At 45.2% G+C, this 15871-nt stretch overlaps 1 protein-coding gene across 2 annotated transcripts in view; it reads left to right on the top strand.

Moving 5' to 3' along the window:
* The window catches only part of LOC118398330 (protein argonaute-3-like), a 39380-nt gene that overhangs the window by 15920 nt on the left and 7589 nt on the right, over positions 1 to 15871 (top strand). Inside the window, exons 3-14 of one of the 2 annotated variants that reach the window (XM_035793563.2) lie at positions 132 to 252; positions 378 to 586; positions 5582 to 5718; positions 7183 to 7317; positions 7589 to 7676; positions 7871 to 8018; positions 8261 to 8380; positions 8634 to 8777; positions 9311 to 9477; positions 10381 to 10565; positions 12319 to 12478; positions 15583 to 15673. In XM_035793563.2, coding sequence (XP_035649456.1) covers positions 132 to 252; positions 378 to 586; positions 5582 to 5718; positions 7183 to 7317; positions 7589 to 7676; positions 7871 to 8018; positions 8261 to 8380; positions 8634 to 8777; positions 9311 to 9477; positions 10381 to 10565; positions 12319 to 12478; positions 15583 to 15673 — 1705 coding nt within the window. The remainder of the gene's footprint in view (positions 1 to 131; positions 253 to 377; positions 587 to 5581; positions 5719 to 7182; positions 7318 to 7588; positions 7677 to 7870; positions 8019 to 8260; positions 8381 to 8633; positions 8778 to 9310; positions 9478 to 10380; positions 10566 to 12318; positions 12479 to 15582; positions 15674 to 15871) is intronic. The other variant, XM_035793564.2, reaches the window with a different exon arrangement.

Genomic DNA, 15871 nt, shown 5'->3' on the forward strand with positions numbered 1-15871 from the left:
ACACAAACTGGCTGCAGATCTTTCTTGTGATCTCATGAACTGTACTCTGCATCACTTTACCCACTTAAAAGACCAGGGTTATGGAGCAGTGTTGGAGAGTTGATATATTTGTCTCTCTGGTGCCCCTATAGGGAGGTGGTGGACTCCATGGTGAAGCACTTCAAGGTGACCATCTTTGGGGACCGAAGGCCAGTCTACGATGGGAAGAGGAGCCTCTACACAGCCAACCCCCTACCAGTCGCCACAGCGGGGGTGAGTTGCGCGCGCACAGAAGATACACATGATAACATTTCTAGTGTAATTTACAATGTTGAATGTCAGATGGGTGTGCTAGTGATACATTGAGTTGCTTGAGCTCCCATATATATTCTCCTCAGGTGGATCTGGATGTCACCCTGCCAGGGGAGGGGGGTAAGGATCGCCCCTTCAAAGTGTCCATCAAGTTTGTGTCGCTAGTCAGCTGGCACCTGCTGCACGAGGTGCTGATGGGGCGCACCATGCCTGAGCCCTTGGAGCTGGACAAGCCCATCAGCACCAACCCTGTACACGCAGTGGATGTGGTGCTGCGACACCTGCCTTCCATGAAGTGAGTGACTGCTGCCACCCTAGTGGACAGCACTGGCATACAGATTTATCGATGGTCTGAGGGCCAAGGCGTGTCCACGTACTGTAGAACTGCTATAAAGCTCTATGCTGTGTTTAAAAAAGAAAAATTTGATGTGGAACAAGCTATTCTGTTTGGTGTGCAGTTTAAGAGTATATATGTATTTCTATTAGAGGTCGACCGATTAATCGGAATGGCCGATTAATTAGGGACTATTTCAAGTTTTCCTAACAATCGGAAATCGGTATTTTTGCACGACGATTTTGCCTATTTAAAAAAATAAAAAATAATGTACAACTTTATTTAACAAGCCAAGTCAGTTAAGAACACATTCTTATTTTCAATGACGGCCTAGGAACGGTGGGTTAATAACTGCCTTTTTCAGGGGCAGAACGACAGAATTTTACCTTGTCAGCTCAGGGATTCAATCTTGCAACCTTACTTTTAACTAACATGGTTAGATGATATTACTAGTTCATTTAGTTCATACTAGTTCATCTAGCGTGTCCTGTGTTGCATATAATCAATGCGGTGCGCAATCGCGAAAAAGGACTCATTGATCCAACGTGTACCTAACCATAAACATAAATGCCTTTCTTAAAATCAATACACAGAAGTATATATTTTTAAACCTGCATATTTAGCTAAAAGAAAGGTTTGCAGGCAATATTAACCAGGTGAAATTGTGCAATTTTTCTTGCGTTCATTGCACGCAGAGTCAGGGAACAGTTTGGGCCGCCTGGCTCATTGCGAACTAATTTGCCAGAATTTTACGTAATTATGACATACCATTGAAGGTTGTGCAATGTAACAGCAATATTTAGACTTAGGGATGCCATCCGTTAGATAAAATACGGAACGCTTCCGTATTTCACTGAAAGAATAAACGTTTTGTTTTTGAAATTATAGTTTCCGGATTCGACCATATTAATGACCTAAGGCTTGTATTTCTGTGTGTTATTATGTTATAATTAAGTCTATGATTTGATAGAGCAGTTTGACTGAGCGATGGTAGGCACCAGCAGGCTTGTAAGCATTCATTCAAACAGCACATTCGTGCATTTGCCTGCAGCTCTTCGCAATGCTTCAAGCATTGCGCTGTTTATTACTTCAAGCCTATCAACTCCTGAGATTAGGCTGGTGTAACCGATGTGAAATGGCTAGCTAGTTAGCGGGGTGCGCGCTAATAGTATTTCAAACGTCACTCGCTCTGAGATTTGGAGTAGTTGTTCCCCTTGCTCTGCATGGGTAACGCTGCTTCGAGGGTGGCTGTTGTCGATGTGTTCCTGGTTCGAGCCCAGGTAGCGGCGAGGAGAGGGACGGAAGCTATACTTTTACACTGGCAATACTAAAGTGCCTATAAGAACATCCGATAGTCAAAGGTATATGATATACACATCGTATAGAGAGAAATAGTCCTATAATTCCTATAATAACTACAATTTAAAACTTCTTACCTGGGAATATTGAAGACTCATGTTAAAAAGAACCACCAGCTTTCATATGTTCTCGTGTTCTGAGCAAGGAACTTAAACGTTAGCTTTCTTACGTGGCACATATTGCACTTTACTTTCTTCTCCAACACTTTGTTTTTGCATTATTTAAACCAAATTGAACATATTTCATTATTTATTTGAGGCGAAATTGATTTTATTGATGTATGATATTAAGTTCATTCAGTATTGTTGTAATTGTCATTATTACAAATATAAAAAATTATTGCCCGCTTAATTGGTATCAGCTTTTTTTGGTCCTCCAATAATCGGTATCGTTATCGGCATGAAAAATCATAATCGGTCGACCTCTAATTTATATACCCTTATAGTCCTGAATATACTAGTAGTCTACAATGTATATACATTGCTCAAAAAAATAAAGGGAACACTTAAACAACACAATGTAACTCCAAGTCAATCACACTTCTGAGAAATCAAACTGTCCACTTAGGAAGCAACACTGATTGACAATAAATTTCACATGCTGTTGTGCAAATGGAATAGACAACAGGTGGAAATTATAGGCATTTAGCAAGACACCCCCAATAAAGGAGTGGTTCTGCAGGTGGTGACCAGGCCACTTCTCAGTTCCTATGCTTCCTGGTTGATGTTTTGGTCACTTTTGAATGCTGGCGGTGCTTTCACTCTAGTTGTTAGCATGAGACGGAGTCTACAACCCACACAAGTGGCTCAGGTAGTGCAGCTCATCCAGGATGGGACATCAATGCGAGCTGTGGCAAGAAGGTTTGCTGTGTCTGTCAGCGTAGTGTCCAGAGCATGGAGGCGCTACCAGGAGACAGGCCAGTACATCAGGAGACGTGGAGGAGGCCATAGGAGGGCAACAACCCAGCAGCAGGACCGCTACCTCCGCCTTTATGCAAGGAGGAGCAGGAGGAGCACTGCCAGAGCCCTGCAAAATGACCTCCAGCAGGCCACAAATGTGCATGTGTCTGCTCAAATGATCAGAAACAGACTCCATGAGGGTGGTATGAGGGCCCGACATCCACAGGTGGGGGTTGTGCTTACAGCCCAACACCGTGCAGGACGTTTGGCATTTGCCAGACAACACCAAGATTGGCAAATTCGCCACTGGCGCCCTGTGCTCTTCACAGGTGAAAGCAGGTTCACACTGAGCACATGTGACAGACGTGACAGAGTCTGGAGACGCCGTGGAGAACGTTCTGCTGCCTGCAACATCCTCCAGCATGACCGGTTTGACGGTGGGTCAGTCATGGTGTGGGGTGGCATTACTTTGGGGGGCCGCACAGCCCTCCATGTGCTCGCCAGAGGTAGCCTGACTGCCATTAGGTACCGAGGTGAGATCCTCAGACCCCTTGTGAGACCATATGCTGGTGCGGTTGGCCCTGGGTTCCTCCTATTGCAAGACAATGCTAGACCTCATGTGGCTGGAGTGTGTCAGCAGTTCCTGCAAGAGGAAGGCATTGATGCTATGGATTGGCACGCCCGTTCCCCAGACCTGAATCCAATTGAGCACATCTGGGACATCATGTCTCGCTACATCCACCAACGCCACATTGCACCACAGACTGTCCAGGAGTTGGCGGATGCTTTAGTCCAGGTCTGGGAGGAGATCCCTCAGGAGACCATCCGCTACCTCATCAGGAGCATGCCCAGGCGTTGTAGGGAGGTCATACAGGCACGTGGAGGCCACACACATTACTGAGCCTCATTTTGACTTGTTTTAAGGACATTACATCAAAGTTGGATCAGCCTGTAGTGTGGTTTTCCACTTTAATTTTGAGTGTGACTCCAAATCCAGACCTCCATGGGTTGATAAATTTGATTTCCATTGATAATTTTTGTGTGATTTTTGTTGTCAGCACATTCAACTATGTAAAGAGAAAAGTAGTTAATAAGAATATTTCATTCATTCAGATCTAGGATGTGTTATTTTAGTGTTCCCTTTATTTTTTTGAGCAGTGTATTATATATCTATAGAATAGATTATTTCATTTACATTACATTTAAGTCATTTAGCAGACGCTCTTATCCAGAGCGACTTACAAATTGGTGCATTCACCTTATGACATCCAGTGGAACAGCCACTTTACAATAGTGCATCTAAATCTTTTAAGGGGGGTGAGAAGGATTACTTTATCCTGTCCTAGGTATTCCTTAAAGAGGTGGGGTTTCAGGTGTCTCCGGAAGGTGGTGATTGACTCCGCTGTCCTGGCGTCGTGAGGGAGTGTGTTCCACCATTGGGGAGCCAGAGCAGCGAACAGTTTTGACTGGGCTGAGCGGGAACTGTACTTCCTCAGTGGTAGGGAGGCGAGCAGGCCAGAGGTGGATGAACGCAGTGCCCTTGTTTGGGTGTAGGGCCTGATCAGAGCCTGGAGGTACTGAGGTGCCGTTCCCCTCACAGCTCCGTAGGCAAGCACCATGGTCTTGTAGCGGATGCGAGCTTAAACTGGAAGCCAGTGGAGAGAGCGGAGGAGCGGGGTGACGTGAGAGAACTTGGGAAGGTTGAACACCAGACGGGCTGCGGCGTTCTGGATGAGTTGTAGGGGTTTAATGGCACAGGCAGGGAGCCCAGCCAACAGCGAGTTGCAGTAATCCAGACGGGAGATGACAAGTGCCTGGATTAGGACCTGCGCCGCTTCCTGTGTGAGGCAGGGTCGTACTCTGCGGATGTTGTAGAGCATGAACCTACAGGAACGGGCCACCGCCTTGATGTTAGTTGAGAACGACAGGGTGTTGTCCAGGATCACGCCAAGGTTCTTGGCGCTCTGGGAGGAGGACACAATGGAGTTGTCAACCGTGATGGCGAGATCATGGAACGGGCAGTCCTTCCCCGGGAGGAAGAGCAGCTCCGTCTTGCCGAGGTTCAGCTTGAGGTGGTGATCCGTCATCCACACTGATATGTCTGCCAGACATGCAGAGATGCGATTCGCCACCTGGTCATCAGAAGGGGAAAGGAGAAGATTAATTGTGTGTCGTCTGCATAGCAATGATAGGAGAGACCATGTGAGGTTATGACAGAGCCAAGTGACTTGGTGTATAGCGAGAATAGGAGAGGGCCTAGAACAGAGCCCTGGGGACACCAGTGGTGAGAGCGCGTGGTGAGGAGACAGATTCTCGCCACGCCACCTGGTAGGAGCGACCTGTCAGGTAGGACGCAATCCAAGCGTGGGCCGCGCCGGAGATGCCCAACTCGGAGAGGGTGGAGAGGAGGATCTGATGGTTCACAGTATCGAAGGCAGCCGATAGGTCTAGAAGGATGAGAGCAGAGGAGAGAGAGTTAGCTTTAGCAGTGCGGAGCGCCTCCGTGATACAGAGAAGAGCAGTCTCAGTTGAATGACTAGTCTTGAAACCTGACTGATTTGGATCAAGAAGGTCATTCTGAGAGAGATAGCGGGAGAGCTGGCCAAGGACGGCACGTTCAAGAGTTTTGAAACATGATTAGTAGAGTAATTAAATTCATTTTCTGTCTGTGAAAGGTGACCCTCTTTCTTCTCCCCAGGTACACCCCAGTGGGGCGCTCCTTCTTCTCCGCCCCAGAGGGTTACGACCACCCCCTGGGCGGGGGTAGGGAGGTGTGGTTCGGCTTCCACCAATCGGTGCGGCCCGCCATGTGGAAGATGATGCTCAACATTGACGGTGAGGGCCCTTGACTGTGAAGAACATGGACAATGATTAAAAAATATATTCTTTACTGTTGGCAGGGACTTGTTTCCTTCCATGTTGTCTGGATGATGATGTAGTAGCTGTGTAGCGTCTCACTCAGTCTGTGAGGTCTCAATCAATCAAATGTATTTCTAAAGCCCTTTTTACATCAGCAGTTGTCACAAAGTGCTTATTCAGAAATCAAATTTAAAACCCCAGAGAGCAAGAATTGCAGATGTAGAAGCACGGTGGCTAGGAAAAACACCCTAGAAAGGCAGAAACCTAGAGGGGAACCAGGCTGTGGTGGATATTATAGGAGTACATGGCCATTTAAGTCCAGATCGTTCTTTAAGATGTTCATAGATGGCTAGCAGGGTCAAATAATAATCACAGTGGTTGTAGAGGGTGCAACTGGTCAGAACCACAGGAGTAAATGTCAGTTGGCTTTTCAAAGCTGAACATTCAGAGGTTAAGACAGCAGGACAACAGGTCAGGGTTCCATAGCCGCAGGCAGAACAACAGGTCAGGGTTCCATAGCCGCAGGCAGAACAGCAGAAACTATTAGCAGCACGACCAGGTGGACTGGGGACGGCAACAGCCAAGAGTCATCAGGTCAGGTAGTCCTGAGGCATGGTCCTATGGCTCAGATCCTCCAGGAGGGGAGAGACATATACTGTCTTGATGGGGAAAACTGAGCTGACTACAATGACTGTGCTATGGGCAGACTCCACTAAGCTGGAAATGACTAGGGTTTTAAATTTGTCAGAGCTAATGGTGGGAGGCTTCGGCCGCTCAGACCCCGTAAACGGGTGGAGGACGGACCTGAGAATGCTCGGGCTCTGACTCCGACTTGCTGCTTAGTGGGGAAAACCGGTTGAAAGTCACTGTTGACTGAATGAGCGACACTGGTTAAGACTGCCGGCAGCATTTATTTCCAGAAGCTGTGGAAAAAATGCCCTGCTGCGGGAACTGTGGGGGGGATTTCACACTACTACCTGTACTTACTGGTGGCACAGAATTGCCCTTGCCTAACGATTTGCGTCTCGCAACTTGGCTGTCCTCACCATAAGGCGATAGTTCTCCTGCATATTATGAGTAGGTCTATAGCGACTGCAATTCAAAGACTTGTTAAATACAGAGTTTGATTTAATAGTTATTAAAAGTGTTTGGCTCCTGCCAAGTAGCATCAAACAGCACAGAGGCAGCGTGGAAGTGTCTGAGTTGCATCCTGTTTACTTATGTCTTTGATTAGTCCAATTGGAATAGAATTCAGCCTATCCCTCATTTTTTCTTTGGTTGTAAAGCTATCAGAATTGGGTTCCTTAGCTACATTGAAGTCTCTGATTTCGAATGAACCTAATCTTACTCTTACTCTTTGGATTTGGTTGTAGACTATCATAACTTGGATCCTTCCGCATTGAAGTAACTTATTTTCATTTGACCACTTCTCATCTATAGTATCAGCCACGGCGTTCTACAAGGCCCAGCCGGTGATCCAGTTCATGTGCGAGGTCCTGGACATCCACAACATAGACGAGCAGCCCCGGCCCCTCACCGACTCCCACAGGGTCAAGTTCACCAAAGAGATCAAAGGTATGCAGAGTGACGTCACCACCACCCCAGGCTCGGGAGTGCTAGCACTGCTAGGCTCCTTGCATCACTGTTGAACTCCAGGGCTAATGTTTTTGTCATTCTGACTTTGTTTTGGTTGTAGGGATATTGGTAATTGTGTTACTACCTACCAAATTGTACACACCACATGATAATGTGTTTGCATTGGGCATTGGAAGCCCCTCAAACTATATAATTATAGTTGGATAGTTCCTCTCACACATATTCCCCTCCTTCCTTTTGTTGTGTCCAGGTCTGAAGGTGGAAGTGACCCACTGCGGGACGATGCGGAGGAAGTACAGAGTGTGTAACGTGACTCGTCGTCCTGCCAGCCACCAGACGTGAGTACCTACACAGAGTGACTGGGGATATGTGTAGTTTAACTCTGACACATTCTCCATTGAGATGAAGTTTATTCCTGGAATAAAAAGCAATCTGTGTCCAGGAAGCCACCCCAAAGAGTTAAACATGAGAACTAGATGAGCACAAAGTCACAAAAACATCAACTCCATGTCCCTCTTCCCCGAACCCCCAGGTTCCCCCTGCAGCTGGAGAATGGTCAGACAGTGGAGCGCACGGTGGCCCAGTACTTCAGAGAGAAGTACAGCCTGCAGTTGAAGTACCCCCACCTCCCCTGCCTACAGGTGGGCCAGGAGCAGAAACACACCTACCTGCCCCTGGAGGTGAGTACCACTGGCTCTTTGTACTTTTGACCAATTATCAACCTCTTTGATTATGTGCATTATTGCTTTGTTTATGGGAGTTTGCGCTCAGCAGCCGTGATCTTAGTCAGCATAAGAAGAGACCTGAGTTATTGTCTTTCATGTGGTCAGGATCAACTCAGGGCCCTAAGCATAAAACTGTACCAGTTCTGCTCTACTGTATTAAGTTACTTTAACTCACATTCCTATGTGTCTCCTTGCAGGTGTGCAACATAGTAGCTGGCCAGCGCTGTATTAAAAAACTCACTGATAACCAGACGTCCACCATGATCAAAGCCACGGCCCGCTCTGCCCCAGACAGACAGGAGGAGATCAGCAGGCTGGTGAGTACTATCTATAGCGCCCTTGAATGACTGCGAGGTGTTACGACTACTGAGTGACATGTCTTTATTATTCATCTTACTAATTGATATAGCACTTTTCCAGATACTCAAATTACTTACATACTGTAGTAAGGGGGAAACTCGTCTCAGCCACCACCAATGTGATGCACCTGCTTAAGTTATCATCTCACTCCAAACTCTGTCCTACCCCTCTATCCTCCTCTTCTCTCATTCACTCCAACTCTGTATCCAGGTGCGGAGTGCGAACTATGAGGCGGACCCGTTCGTCCAGGAGTTTCAGTTCCGCGTGCGTGACGAGATGGCTCAGGTGACGGGCCGTGTGCTGCCGGCCCCCGGGCTGCAGTACGGCGGCAGGGCAAGCTTGGAACACTTCATGGTACCTACCCTTTAAATCATCCTTCATCCGCATGTCTCTGTAATTTAGCTTCCCCGTCTCTCTCTTTCTTGCCCCTGGCTCTTTCATTTAGTCACTTTTGACATTTACGTCATTTAGCAGACGCTCTTACCCAGAGCAACTTACAGGAGAAATTAGGGTTAAGTGTCTTGCTCAAGAGGACATAGAAAGATTTTTCACCTAGTCAGCTCGGGGATTCGAACCAGCAACCTTTCGGTTACTGGTCCAACGCTCTTAACTGCTAGGCGACCTGCCGCCAATTGTCAATCTCTACCACCCTCTCTCTTTCACCCACCTCTGTTTTTTTTCTCTGAAAATAATGATTACGACTTTACTTATGTGAAGGCTATGACAAATGGCATGACAATGTTTTTGGATTCATTAAATGACCATTTCGAAGAAAATACAAACAACATTTTCTCAATCTTTTAGAACCAATTGGTCTCTCCACCTCTCTGTCTGTCTGTACTGTCTGTCTGTATTTATGTATGTGTGTGTGTGTGTGTGGGTGGCAGTCCCAGCAGATGAACCCTGCGGTGTCATTGCAGAACCGCACGGTGGCCACGCCCAGCCACGGCGTGTGGGACATGAGGGGCAAACAGTTCCACACTGGGGTGGAGATCAAGATGTGGGCCATCGCTTGCTTTGCCACACAGAGGCAGTGTCGTGAGGAGATCCTCAAGTGAGTGCTGTCTGTCTTATACAAACATACATCATAAACACACACACAGGTCTCTTTTTAAACAGATAAATACTCAACCCAATGCAATAACATTATAATCAACTAAAAAATTGCATTATTAGCATATCTATTATGTTATCACATTTCTTAGTTTCTTTTGGTTGGTGTCTGCAACACAAACAGTACCAGTCAAAAGTTTGGACACACCTACTCATTCAAAGGGTTTTCTTTAAAAAAAAAACTATTTTCAACATTGTAGAATAATAGTGAAGACAAACTATGCAGTAACACATAAGGAATCATGTAGTAACCAAAAAAGTGTTAAATAAAAATATATTTTAGATTCTTCAATGTAGCCACCATTTGACCTTAATAACAGCTTTACACAATCTTGGCATTCTCTCATCTAGCTTCGTGAGGAATGCTTTTCCAACAGTCTTGAAGGAGTTCCCACATATATGGGGTGGCAGGGTAGCCTAGTGGTTAGTGCGGAAGGTTGCAAGACCGAATCCCCGAGCTGACAAGGTAAAAATCTGTCGTTCTGCCCCTGAACAAGGCAGTTAACCCACGGAAGGTGACTACCTCATGAAGCTGGTTGAGAGAATGCCAAGAGTATGCAAAGCTGTCATCAAGGCAAAGGGTGGCTACTTTGGATATCTAAAATATAAATATATTTGGTTACTGCATAATTCCATGTGTTATTTCATAGTTTTGATGTCTTCACTATTATTCTATGTCAGAAATAGTAAAAATAAAGAAAAACCCTTGAATGAGTAGGTGTCTAAACTTTTGACTGGTACTGTACGTCTCTGTAACTGTCTCTTTGGGTCTCCTCATCCTCCCTCTTTCTCATTATTGCTCTTTTTCTCATCCTCTCTCTCTCTTTCCCTTACATCTCTACAGAGGTTTTACTGACCAGCTGCGTAAGATCTCTAAGGATGCTGGGATGCCCATCCAGGGCCAGCCATGTTTCTGTAAGTACGCTCAGGGATCAGACAGCGTAGAGCCCATGTTCAGGCACCTGAAGAACACCTACGCTGGCCTGCAGCTCATCATCGTCATCCTACCTGGAAAGACCCCAGTCTATGGTACAGACTAGACACAGTTTAATTTTGTTTTACATTTGATGATTTTGTTTTTTTACTTTTATTTTCTAAAAACTCTATTCACATACTATTTATTTGTATGTGATTTCCATAGCCTGAGTATATACAGTACCAGTCCAAATTTTGTACACACCAGGGTGTTAGTCTAAATAAACAATTTTTATATTGTAGAATAATAGTGAAGACATCAAAACTATGAATTAACTAACACATGAAATCATGTAGTAACCAAAAACGTGTTAAATCTAAATATATTTAATATTTTAGATTCTTCACCCTTTGCCTTGATGATAGCTTTGCACACTCTTGGCATTCTCTCAACCAGCTTCATTAGGTAGTCACCTGGAGTGCATTTGAATTAACAGGAGTGCCTTAAGTTCATTTGTGGAATTTCTTTCCTTCTTCATGCATTTGCGCCAATCAGTTGTGTTGTGAAAAGGTAGGGGTGGTATACAGAAGATAGCCCTATTTGGTAAAAAACCAAGTCCATATTATGGCAAGAATAGCTCAAATAAGCAAAGAGAAATGACAGTCCATCATTACTTTAAGACATGAAGGATAGTCAATCTGGAAAATTTCAAGAAATTTGAAAGTTTCTTCAAGTGCAGTTGCAAAAACCATCAAGCGCTATGATGAATCTGGCTCTCATGAGGACCGCCACATGAAAAACCCAGAGTTACCTCTGCCGCAGACGATAAGTTCATTAGAGTTAACTGCACCTCAGATTGCAGCCCAAATAATTGCTTCACAGAGTTCAAGTAACAGACACATCTCAACATCAACTGTTCAGAGGAAACTGTGTGAATCAGGCGTTCATTGTCAAATTGCTACAAAGAAACCACTACTAACGTACACCGGTAAGAAGAAGACACTTGTTTGGACCAAGAAACACGAGCAAAGGACATTAGACTGGTGGAAATCTGTCCTTTGGTCTGATGAGTCCAAATTTGAGATTTTTGGTTCCAAACACCGTGTCTTTGTGAGATGCAGAGTAGGTGAACGGATGATCTCTATGTGTGGTTCCCACCGTGACGCGTGGAGGAGGAGGAGGTGTGATGGTGTGGGGTTGCTTTACTGGTGACACTGTCCTTGATTTATTTAGAATTCAAGGCACACTTAACCATCACAGCATTCGGCAGTGTTACGCCATCCCATCTGGCTTGCGCTTAGTGGGAATATAATTTGTTTTTCAACAGGACAATGACTTTAAACACACCTCCAGGCTGTGTAAGGGCTATTTTACCAAGGAGAGTGCTGCATCAAATGACCTGGCCTCCACAATCATCCGACCTCAACCCAATTGAGATAGTTCAGGGAGAGTTGGACTGCAGAGTGAAGGAAAAGCAGCCAACAAGTGCTCAGCCGATGTGGGAACTCCTTCAAGACTGTTGGAAAAGCTGTTCAGAGAATGCCAAGAGTGTGCAAAGCTGTTATCAAGGCAAAAGGGTGGCTTCTTTGAAGAATCTCAAATAAAAATGTATGTTGATTTGTTTAACACTTTTTTTTTGGTTACTACATGATTCCATATGTGTTATTTCATAGTTTTCATGTCTTCACTATTATTCTACAATGTAGAAAATAGTACAAATAAAGAAAAACCCTTGAATGAGTATGTGTTTTCAAACTTTTGACTGGTACTGTATGTGCCATGTACAAGATGGTATCAGGTGTAAAATGGTTACCTGTGTCCTACAATATGGCAACAGCTGTAAAAATGGTTCCCTCTTTCCCACAGCTGAGGTGAAGCGGGTTGGAGACACCCTCCTGGGCATGGCCACTCAGTGTGTCCAGGTGAAGAACGTGGTAAAGACATCCCCTCAGACCCTCTCCAACCTCTGCCTCAAGATCAACGTCAAACTGGGGGGCATCAACAACATCCTGGTGCCACACCAACGGTAAAGCACAGAGTGAAAGAGTGTGTTTCCACTGGCAGAAAACCCCTATTTGGGTGATTTGAAAACACTTATGTGCTATTTTCAGCAGAGATACATACACTAAGTATACTTCCTAATATTGAGCCCCCCCCCCCATTTGTAGGGGGATGGACTCTGACACCTACATTTTACCTTGTAAAAGCATTCCACATGGATGCTGGCTGGCCCATGTTGACTCGATGCTTCCCACAGTTGTCAAGTTGGCTGGATGTCCTTTGGGTGGTGGACTAATCTTGATACAAATAAAATGTCACATGCGCCGGATACAGCAGGTGTAAGCCTTTCAGTGAAATGTTTACTTACAAGCTCTAAGCCAAAAAGTGTTAAAGTATTTGGAGATTATAACAGAACATGGCCAAGATGTTCAAATGTTCATAAATGACCAGCATGGTCAAATAATAATAATAATCACAGTTGTCGAGGGCTTTTCATTTGGCTTTTCATAGCCGATCATTGAGTGTAACTCTACCGCTACTGCTGTCTCTAGAGAGTTGAAAACACCAGGTCTGGGACAGGTAGCACGACCGGTGAACAGGTCAGGGTTCCATAGCCGCAGGCAGAACAGTTGAAACTGGAGCAGCGGCACAGCCAGGTGGACTGGGGACAGCAAGGTGTCATCCTGCCGGGTAGTCCTGAGGCATGGTCCTAGGGCTCAGGTCCTCCGAGAGAGAGAATTAGAGAGAGCCTACTTAAATTCACACAGGACACCGGATAAGACCGGAGAAGTACTCCAGATATAACAGACTGACCTTAGCCCCCGACACACAATCTACTGCAGCATAAATACTGGAGGCTGAGACAGGAGGGGTCAGGAGACACTGTGGCCCCATCCGATGATACCCCCGGACAGAGCCAACCACCCAGGATATAACCCCCACCCACTTTGCCAAAGCACAGCTCCCACACCACTAGAGGGATATCTTCAATCACCAACTTACCATCCTGAGAAAAGGCAGAGTGTAGCCCACAAAGATCTCCGCCACGGCACAACCCAAGGTTAGTTGAGGTAATTAAGGTAATATGTACAGTTGTAGTCGGAAGTTTACATACACTTAGGTTGGAGTCATTAAAAATAATTTTTCAACCACTCCACAAATTTCTTGTTTAATAAACTATATTTTTGGCAAGTTGGTTAGCACATCTACTTCGTGCATGATACAAGTAATTTTTCCAACCATTGTTTACAGACAGATTATTTCACTTATAATTCATTGTATCACAATTCCAGTGGGTCAGAAGTTTACATACACTAAGTTGACTGTGCCTTTAAACAGCTTGGAAAATTCCAGAAAATGTAATGGCTTTAGATGTTTCTGATGGGCCAATTGACATAATTTGAGTCAATTGGAGGTGTACCTGTGGATGTATTTCAAGGCCTACCTTCAAACTCAGGGCCTCCTTGCTTGGCATCATTGGAAAATTAAAAGAAATCAGCCAAGACTTCAGAAAAAATATGTGTAGATCTCCACAAGTCTGTTTCATCCTTGGGAGCTATTTCCAAACACCTGAAGGTACCACGTTCATCTGTACAAACAATAGTATGTATGGTATAAACACCATGGGACCACGCAGCCGTCGTACCACTCAAGAATTTGACTCGTTCTGTCTCCTTGAGATGAACGTACTTTGGTTCCAAAAGTGCAAATCAATCCCAGAACAACAGCAAAGGACCTTGCGAAGATGCTGGAGGAAACCGGTACAAACGTATTTATCCACAGTAAAACGAGTCCTTTATCGATATAACCTGAATGGCCACTCAGCAAGGAGGAAGCCACTACTCTAAAACCGCCATTAAAAAAAGCCAGACTACGGTTTGCAACTGCACATTGGGACAAAGATCGTACTTTTTGGTGAAATGTCTTCTGGTCTGATGAAAAAATAATAGAACTGTTTGGCCATAATGACCATCGTTATATTTGGAGGAAAAAGGGGGGGGCTTGCAAGCCAAAGAACATGATCCCAATCGTGAAGCACAGGGGTGGCAGCATCATGTTGTGGGGGTGCTTTGCTGCAGGAGGGACTGGTGCACTTCACAAAATAGATGGCATCACGAGGAAGGAAAACTGTGAATGTATTGAAGCAACATCTCAAGACATCAGTCAGGAAGTTAAAGCTTGGTCGCAAATGGGTCTTCCAAATGGACAATGAACCCAAGCATACTTCCAAAGTTGTGGCAAAATGGCTTAATGACGAAAACAGTCAAGGAATTGGAGTGGCCATCACAAAGGCCTGACCTCAATCCTATAGAAACTTTGTGGGCTGAACTGAAAAAGTGTGTGTGAGCAAGGAGGCCTACAAACCTGACTCAGTTACACCAGCTCTGTCAAGTGGAATGGGCCAAAATTCACTCAACTACCAAATACTAATTGAGTGTATGTAAACTTCTTACCCACTGGGAATGTGATGAATTAAATAATAGCTGAAATAAATCATTCTCTCTACTATTATTCTGACATTTCCCATTAAAATAAAGTGGTGATCCTAACTGACTTAAAACAGGGAACAGTCCAGAATGGCAGGAAGCTTAGCCCCAGTGATGTACTGGGCCGTACGAACTACCCTCTGTAGTGCCTTGCAGGCTGAGGCAGAGCAGTTGCCATACCAGGCGGTGGTGCAACCAGTCACGATGCTTTTGATGGTGCAGCTGTAGAACTTTTAGTAGACCTGAGGACCCATGCCAAATCCTTTCAGTCTCCTGAGGGGGAAGAGGCATTTTCATGCCCTCTTCACGACTGTCTTGGTGTGTTTGGACCATTATAGTTGGTTGGTGAGGTGGACACCAAGGAACTTGAAGCTCTCAACCTGCTCCACTACAGCCCCGTCGATGAGAATGGGGGCGTGCTCAGTCCTCTTTTTCCTGTTGTCCACAATCTTCTCCTTTGTCTTGATCACGTTGAGGGAGAGGTTGTCATCCTGGCACCACACTGCCAGGTCTCTGACCTCCTGTCTATAGGCTGTCTCATCGTTGTCGGTGATCAGGCCTACCACTGTTATCGTCGGCAACCTTAATGATGGTGTTGGAGTTAGGATTTATGTGCCTTGTGTTTGTCGCTCTCTCCACCCAGTCCCTCAGTGTTCCAGCAGCCTGTTATCTTCCTGGGGGCCGACGTCACTCATCCTCCAGCCGGAGACGGAAAGAAGCCATCCATCGCAGCGGTCAGTTTCTTCCTGTCATTCTAGTTTCCATTGCCACTTTCCTCACAAACACTGCCTTGTCTGTCTATCTAGTTGTCGTGGGGTCTGAGGCATCTAGTACATTGGTAATCTACTCGTTTGTTTTGTTACCCAGACCCCTACAATAGCATTCTGAAACATAAATATAATAATAATAATAATAATAATAATATAATAATA

Source organism: Oncorhynchus keta, chromosome 19 (assembly GCF_023373465.1).
Source record: "Oncorhynchus keta strain PuntledgeMale-10-30-2019 chromosome 19, Oket_V2, whole genome shotgun sequence".
Taxonomy (NCBI): Eukaryota; Metazoa; Chordata; class Actinopteri; order Salmoniformes; family Salmonidae; genus Oncorhynchus; species Oncorhynchus keta.